Raw genomic sequence first — 8,713 nt, 5'->3', positions numbered from 1 at the left:
GATCAAAATCTTTTTTTTAGGTACTTTTCAGAGAAAGTCATTGGCTTCGACAGTTGGCATAATTGCAATAATATGAAGTTATACGGAATGAGCTAGTTCAGCTTTGCAGTTCTTAGATTCCAATAGGTTGCTGTCAACTAGATTTATAGCCTTTTCTTAGTCAGCTCACTTTTCAGTTGTATTCTTCCGGCCGTTTCGGTTTTAATTTCAAGTTTTCTTTAGGTTGTGTGCTGGTCTACGAACAAACTTTGTAATAACTGGTCTGATTCTATCTGTTAATGATGCCGGATATCTTGAAAAAAAGGCAGGAGATACTTGCGCGCGCAATTCTATGAATCCACGGACTTTATTTTTATTTTGGATGCGATTTTTTTTCTGACACCAACGAACACAGAGGCACCACACAGTGGTTCTTAAATAAATTCTACTACTACATTTCTACTCGAGAGCCGCGGTAGGGCCTGGCCTCCGACGAGATATGATGATCAGGCTGCCGCAGGTGATCCTGGAGCCGGCAGACGGATGTTGATGTGCTTGGTGTCGTCGCTGCGAGCCAGCGAGAATGTGGCGTCGGCAGTGCGGTTGAGGTAGGTGACGGAGAGCCTGTACTCGCCGAGGAAGGCGCTGAAGTTGAAGGAGCCGCGGTCATTGGTGGCGCCCAGCACCTCCTTGGTCTGCCACTCCCCCAGCAGCCTGTCGACGACGTCTCCGGCGGGGAGGTTGGTGAAGTTGGCGTCCGTCAGGCACATCTGGTAGCAGCTGGCGTTGGCGCCCATGGCCGTCCACAGCATGATGCCGTCCACCGACGGGTGCGCGAACCCTTCCCGGAGCACCTCCTCCAGGTACGCCGCCTGCGTCCTCTGATCGAAGGCGCCGCTGATGTCGATCTCGGTGAGCCAGACGGGGAGCCGGAGCGTGCCCAGCTTGTCGAGCACGGCGCGCACGTAGGGGATGTTGGGCTTGCCGAAGTGACCCTCCAGCCCGATGCCCTCGAAGGTGACCCCGGCGTCGGCGAGCTGGCGGAGCCTGGAGACGTAGGAGTCGGCGCTGGAGCTGAGGTCGTCGCAGGCCTCCACCACGTTGAAGTCGTTGAGGAAGAGCGTGGCGAGCGGGTCGGCGCGCTTGGCCGTGCTGAAGAAATCGGCGGTGGCGTTGCCGCCCAGCCGGTTCTCGTAGAAGTCGAAATGCAGCATCTCGTTGCTCACGTCCCAGTGCACGAAGTCGCCCTTGTACCGGGACAGCAGGCTCTCGATGCGGCCGGCCACCGCCGCCTTGAGCTGGGAACCCGTCAGGTTCTTCACCCACGCCGGCGTGTACTTGGGGTCCTCCCAGAAGATGTTGTGCCCGCGCGCCATCACGTCGTTGGACTGCACGAGCTGAAGCAGCTGGTCCGCCGCCGCGTAGTCCTCCTTCCCCGGCGACGGCTCCGTCGCGTACCACTTGAGCTCGTTCTCGAACACCGCCGCGTTGAACCGCGCGTTGAACCAGTCCTGGTACGGCTTGTTCCCGATGATGCTCTTGCTGATGGCGGAGCCCAAGGGGAAGTCTCTGGTGATCTGATGCACGGCCACGTTCGCGCCAACCACGCGGCTACCGTTGCCGTCGGAGACATGGACGTTCACGAACCGCTTCCGAATCTGGGTGGCCCGCGGCATGGACGATGGATGGCAATGGCATTGCCGTCGTCAGCAGCCAGCTCCATATATTATTGATGAGTAATTTGCTGCTACTTTATTTACGAGCGAGTATATATTTTTACCAGTTGGATGCGGTCCTCCCTGTGCTGATTCCACTGATCAGGTGAGAAGGGTTGCAAGGAGGCGCTTCTGATTGAGATTGTCGAAGCATTTGGGCTTGCAGTCTGTGGCAGTTAAAACACGCATGACAACAAATTAAAACTGCTGAATTAGTCACCTCTATAAATTCAAAAGTACATAGTTATAAACTTATAGCATCTAATATTTCCTCGGTTCCAAATTATAAGACTTTCTGTTTTTTGTATATACATGGTTTTGCGCTATATATTATGTCTAAATACATAATAAAATTATAAATTTAAAAATACCATAATGTCTTATAATTTAGGATGAAGAAAGTAAATATGAGACTGCAAAATAAAGTGCATTTTAGGACACATCTTATAAAACTTGTTGACGAAAGTTTTCGAACTGTAACTATATTTTTTTATCAGAACGTCAAGTATTTCTTACCAGAAGTATAATGTTCAACGTCGTTTTTTTTATTTTTTTGAAGGAACTAATGTTCAACGTCATCAGAACTCACCTGGAAATAGAGGACCGAGGTTTGAGACGGCGAGTTGAGAATAAAACCACCTTTGAGAAAAGACCAGCAGTCGTTTCGCACGATAGCTGTGCCAATGCATTGTGATGCTGCGTTTTCTAGGGTCAGGATCTTTGCCTTCACATGTGCGCTATCTGGTCCATCGATTTTCACCCAACCTGGATATAACAGTGAAACACCCAACCTTGGTTATATACGAGTTAACTTTTTTATAGATATACAAAAAAAGTCACTGTTTTTAGTTTTTTTTAGTAAAGTGCATGGCCTGTGTGCCGTCTATAAGCTTGTTCGTTTAAGATTATCTGTAGAATCTGTTACCTATTAACATTATTTTTCTCATACAATAAATTAGTTTTAATACAACTAAAAAGAAGTCACTATTTGATGAGTAAAGCCCATGATCGGTCTTTAAATTTATCAGTAAGTGTCACTGCCGATCCCTGTACTCATAAATAAATCGCATCTTTTCGGTCCTTAATCTTTGTTTGGATTTTAATTACTAGTCATCCAAATGGATCTGGGTCCGTGCCCACGCAATGACGTGGCATGTTAAGTGTGTGCTGACATGTGAGACTGTAGTATTGCTTGTTATAAATGATTAGATCGAGGGGGCGTACAAGATGGTTCCCCGGTACGGAACGAATGGTATTGGATGGTCTCTCGCGGTGGCGGACCCCTAGGGCTGGCTGCTGGCAATGGCAAGGGCCCCCGCACCCTCTGGCACCGCGCGCTTTCGGCGTTGTGCAACGGCGGGTGGTAAATCTCCCTGACGCGGCCAGGCCGCTTGCGCCTTGGACGCACACGCACGGCACGGGACGTTTTTGCCCATGTCCGCGTGCGAATCTCGCATCACATGCCCCGGTGGGGTGGCCCGGAAAGTGAGTCGGAACCACCACTGCCACTGGGCGGGCCGACGGGACATGCACGCATGCGCGCGCCGGTGCGCCAGCTCTCCTCCCCCCTCTTTTACACTGGAAACTTGATCTACGAGCGAGCTCGTGTGTAGTTGCAAGTGATACTTGCAAACTAGTTGTCTAGCTTACCCCATCCGTTCTCTCTCATTCCTTTTTCTAAACAAATTTGCAGGCTACAAAAAAAAGGAAAAAGATGCCATGGCTACTTGTCATGCCACACCTTCCTTAACCGCAGGTAATTGACTGAAAATTGCACGGTACTACTCTTTAATCCAACGGGAAGCAAGTGTCGTACACACTATATAAAGTCTACTATGTGTTTCCCTCCCTTTGGAAAGGAAATTAAACTCACGTATGTGGCACTATACTGATTAATTAAATTGCTCAGAAAGTCACCGATGGCCGAACAAGTAACAATCATATCCACTGTCAAAGTCGAACTACAGTATAGAAGAGATGCATGAGCATGAGAAGCGGTGATGAAAGTGCTTACAAGAGAAGCTGTATGCAGTTGCGGCCGACATGTTGTAGAGCACAAATGCCGGGGAGTAGTTGCCTTCGTCCTCTGTTCTGAAGTCTGTTATCTTGCTCGCCCAGCGCAGGACGCCGCCATTGTACAGAGCTGGCTCAGGGTGAGGTTTGCACTGAAAACGAAGGCAGATCATGTTCAGCACAGCAAGCCAGCAACAACAAAGCATGCACACTGTGTGTGAGAGAGAGAGGATTCATACCTCAGTGTAAGCTCTATAATCATATCGCACTCCATCTGCAACATAAAGTTAATTAATCCATTGTCAGCCAACAGCTAGGGCCCAAAGCCAAAAGTAAGTTCTCGCTAAGCTAGCTCATGTATATAAGATGCATGCTAAGTCGATCTCTTCCCGGCCGGGGGACTCACCGGAAGAAGCTGGTCGAGCCATGGATGCAGCCATGAGGAGAAGCAAGGCCAGGATGAGCACCTGCCGACGGGCAGGAGGAACAAGTGCCGTCGCTGCTGCAGCCTCCATGAGTCTAGCGACAATGCAAGAGCTAGGGAGCTGTAGAACACTAGCGCACAGCACAGTACGTGCGTGCTCCTGCGGTCCTGCCGCGCGTGATTCCTCCGATCCTTAGCTCTGTCCTTTGTGTGTGTGTGTGTGTGTATGCACAGAACTACAGCAGATTTATATATACTCCAGGCTCTGTTGCTTGTACGTGCTAGCTACCTAAAGCCTTGAGCACTAGAATGTTTCCGAGGGTTGCAAAAGATCACTGAATTATTTGCATGTGGCTGTTTATGTCAGTTTGTCTGTACTGGATTCAATCGTCTATCATGTTACTATATCTCCAAAATGTGTCACTTAATGACTTGGTATCTGTAACAGTATCAGATATCAGGGTTCTGTGGTTGCTGAACTAACACGGAATAAATCTTGCATGTTAGTAGTACAATTTTAGAAGTACAGTTTAAGAGTTACCACTACACTAGAGCTAGCTTAGTGGCATAGCCATGGCAAGCATATGCATGTTGGACTTTGCATCGTTTTTGGCCGTTTGTAGACGTGGAGGCTGTTGCCTCGCTCCAAGGCAGCAGCCAGTCTGGATAGACCGCAATACGCACAAAAGGTTTGGGAGCAAAAAGAAAAGGGTCCAGCAATTAGATGTGGGTGTGCGCGAGCCTGGGAGGCCATGTCCATTTTGGGATCGAGTAAAAGAAAAGAGAGGTCCAGCCGTCCAGCAGAGGAGTGACTACTGAGCAGGGGATATGGTAAGTGCGTGATTACCCAACTTTCGGTTCCATGTACATGCTCGTGTCCACGAAAGGTGTGGGTGCTGTGGTCAGCAGCTATGTTATATTTTTGAAGAGAAACAAGGTTGACACCTCCAGAGCACTATATATTCTAATTTGGAAGATTGATTATATGATTATTCCAGCAAGAGATGCTGCTATATATTACTCTACATTTGGGTGATTATGCTGACGATGTTTGTATGGCTATGCTGATGTTTTGTATCACTGTGTTATATTTAAGAATTAAGACTACCATTTCACATGGAGCATTAAATAATTAAATAAATGCATAGAAACAACTCTTAGCTTACAGTGTATGGTTACAGCTCTTCCATAGGCTCTCAAGATAATTGATTCCGAAATCTTGTTCAGTCCAACATGTATTTTTAATAACTTTCAACTTTATGGCATGTGGACATCAATAAATGCATATTACATTAAAAAAAAAGGTAAATTACTAAAAACACACTCCAATACTCCCTCCATACCTATTTTAGTTGACGTTATGAGCAACTCGGTCATTTTCGCGAAGCCTGACGTTCTGGTCACGCGGGCTTCTAGCTGGACGTTCTTGCCCCTGCCTCTTCGTTGGCCACGCGCGGCTCCAGGTTTCCAGCTCGCCTGTTCGGTTTCGGGTCACGCGCCGCCTCCTTCCTTGTTCGGCTGTAGCAGCGAGACAGATCACGCGCCGCCTCCTTCCTCTCGTTTCCTTGGTCTTCTCGCTTCCTCGCCATGGAGTCCAGTGGCGCGGGTGCTGCTCGCCATGGAGTCTGGCGTCGCTGGTGCTGCTCGCCGTGGAGGATGTCGTGCTGGTGCTGCTCGCCGTGGGGGACGTGTTGTGCCGGACTCAAAGGAGGTCGCCGTGGGGGACGTTGTGCCAGACTCGGAGGAGGTCGCGGAGGACGTCGGCGAGGCGTTGGACTCCGTCGAGGGGCTAGACTCCATCGAGGTGCTAGATTCCATGGCGCTGGACTCCATTACGTTGCAAGACGTCGAGCCGCTGGACAATATGGAGTCGTTGGACTCCATCGAGGCGGAGGACAACGTTGAGATGTGGAAGGAGAAAAGCTAATCCATGGCGTTCAATAGTAGGCAACCAAGGCAGGGAGTAGCAGCAGCAAGCAAGCAAGGCAGAGAGTCAGAGAGTAGTAGCAGCAGGCATGGAACGAGTCATCGGCCAGCCGCTCGCATGCAAAAAAAAAGAAAGAAAAACAAAACTAGCAAAATGAAGCAACAAGCAAAACATGCTGCCAATAGGAATCGAACTCCAAACGCATCGCTCGAACCTTTGCGTGTTTGCCAGCTAAACTGATTTATTTTCTCATATAAAGAGCATCCACAGCCACATTTATTGGGCAGACATGGAAAACTAACCCCTAATTAATCACTCCTTGGTTACCACAATCATGTCTTAAACGTCAAGAATTATGGGTATGGAGGGAGTACAGCCTCAATAGACACTCATTTAAGAGTAAATGTTCATTGATGGTCCTTGAACTTATTCTGAGTTCTCATACCAATCTACAGTCCAACTACTTAAATTTGTCCTTGAGTTCCCATCTCAGAACCACATGCTTGCACACTGCACAAATCAGCTCCTTAAAGTTGTTCTAAGTTCTCGTCTCGATTGGCTTCCTAAACTTAGGCCAGTCTCAATGCATGTTTCATGAGAGTGTCATGCACATTAAATATGGCGCCACATAAGTAAAATTGCTGACTTGGCAGGGTCATTAAATGAAGGAGTTTCATCAGATGAGAGAAGAGTTTCATCCCCATAAAACTCTTGTGGCTCGGTTACCTAGTTTATAGTCTTGGTAACTGTGACATAAAACTATGCATTGAGACTGACCTAAGTTCTTATCTCGATCACACTACCTACAAGTTACACACTGGCTCTCTAAACGTACATGATTTCACCATCCATGACCAATCACCCCCTCACCGCAAGGCAAGGCCGAACAGCATCATCCTCACCCCCATGTCGCCGCACGAGCACGTCTCACCCATGCAATTGCTCCACACTGCACCACACTTGTCCTGCCTGCTTGTGCTGCATCGCCAATGAAGTGTCATACCCACACTACCATGCCAAGACAAAGTACTCGCCTGCTACGCACGACGACACACGCCACCATGTTGTTCGTGTAGGTGAGGCAGAGGCAGGCACATGCCATGTGACGGGTGAGGACGACATGATGCAAGGAGAGAGGCGAACGGGATGGTACACTAATACAAGTTTAGGGATCTGAGTATACAATTTGCTATTATCAAGATATGGATGATTACTCAGAACAGTTAGGGAGCCGATTGTGCAATTGTACATGTACTAGGACCAGAATAAGCACTCAAGGCAAGTTTAGAGAACTGAATGTATAATTTGCAAATACTAGGACTAGAATAAGAAATTGAAACAAGTTCAAGAACCAGCAGAAAAATTTACTCCTCATTTATTATACATGACGCAATAATGCACCTTATCCTTTGGGATGCCATCAAAGAGAGGCTGGGTCAATCCGAATTCACCTCTATGTCTTTTAATCCAGATTTTTTTTTTCTAGAAAGTAACTCAGACCTAGCATGGCTTGAAGAACCTTTCACAAGGGATGAAATTGATGTAGTAGTAAAAAATCTTCGCAATGACAAATCCCCAGGTCCACATGGGTTCAACAATGAATTTATCAAGAAGTGTTGGCAGTTCATCAAAGAAGACTTCTATGCTTAATGTTTTGCATTTCAGGATAATGCAGTCTGCCTACAAAGTATAAATGGCTCTTACATTACACTCATTCCCAAAGTTGTTGGGGCTCAACAAGTTGGGGATTTTAGGCCAATTTCCTTACTAAATTGCTCAATTAAGTTGAACACCAAACTGCAAGCCAATAGACTCCAATCTGTGATACTCCAATTAGTACATCAGAGTATGGTTTCATCAGATCTAGAACCATCGAGGATTGCTTAGCTTGGTCCTTTGAATACCTTCACCTCTGTCACCACTCAAAGAAAGAGATTGTGGTTCTGAAATTAGACTTTGAAAAAGCTTTTGATAGAATAGAACACGGAGTAATATTAGATGTCATGGCACATAAAGGTTTCGGTTCAAAGTGGATATCATGGATTGCATCCATTCTTGGCTCTAGCACCTCAGCCGTTTTACTCAATGGGATAGCTGGAAAAACATTTCACTACAAGAGAGGGGTCACACAAGGTGATCCTTTCTCTCCATTGTTATTTGTCCTATCTACAGACCTTCTACAGTCCATCCTCAACTAGATTGCTCAAATGAATCTTCTAAGATTACCAATCCCTAGACCGAATGTGAACTTCTCCATCATCCAGTATGCTGATGACACACTGATTGTGCTTGAGGCCTCAGCCACACAACTATTCTTCCTCAAAGGGGTCCTACAAGCTACAGTCTTTCAGTGACTCAACTGGGCTAAAGATAAATTTCTCAAAGTCCATGATGGTACCAATTAATGTATGCAGTGGCAAGCTGGATCATCTAGCCAAAACTTTTGGCTGTCAGACTGGTTCTTTCCCTTTCACCTACTTAGAATTACCTATGGGCTTAACTAGGCCAAAGGTGGATGATTTTCTCCCATTGATGACCAAATGTGAAAAGAGGTTGAATTTCATCTCTCCATTCCTTAGCCAAGCAAGCAGGCTGGAACTCACTAATTCGGTCCCAACTTACACAATGTGTTCAATTGTTTTACCCAAAACAGTG

The 8,713-nt window shown here is 47.0% G+C and overlaps 1 protein-coding gene across 1 annotated transcript; it reads right to left on the bottom strand.

The window, feature by feature from the left end:
• On the bottom strand, positions 334-4,407 carry LOC8085757 (anti-sigma-I factor RsgI6). The gene is made up of 6 exons (XM_002446152.2): positions 4,114-4,407; positions 3,947-3,981; positions 3,709-3,859; positions 2,284-2,459; positions 1,760-1,861; positions 334-1,637 (listed from the first exon to the last, which is right to left on the bottom strand). The coding sequence occupies exons 1-6, from the start codon at positions 4,220-4,222 to the stop codon at positions 486-488; spliced, it is 1,725 nt and encodes a 574-aa protein (XP_002446197.1). The 5' UTR covers positions 4,223-4,407; the 3' UTR covers positions 334-485.

This window comes from Sorghum bicolor, chromosome 6, assembly GCF_000003195.3.
Source record: "Sorghum bicolor cultivar BTx623 chromosome 6, Sorghum_bicolor_NCBIv3, whole genome shotgun sequence".
Lineage (NCBI taxonomy): Eukaryota > Viridiplantae > Streptophyta > Magnoliopsida > Poales > Poaceae > Sorghum > Sorghum bicolor.
This window is presented reverse-complemented; position numbering and strand designations above follow the sequence as displayed.

Bases quoted from the DNA above. Each gene is read 5' to 3' on its own strand.
- LOC8085757 (XM_002446152.2), bottom strand. From the start codon at position 4,222: ATGGAGGCTGCAGCAGCGACGGCACTTGTTCCTCCTGCCCGTCGGCAG. The intron at 2,460-3,708 runs GTAAGCACTTTC...TGTTATATCCAG, and splicing joins AACTGCATACAGCTTCTCTT to GTTGGGTGAAAATCGATGGA. The intron at 1,862-2,283 runs GTGAGTTCTGAT...TAACTGCCACAG, and splicing joins CCTCGGTCCTCTATTTCCAG to ACTGCAAGCCCAAATGCTTC.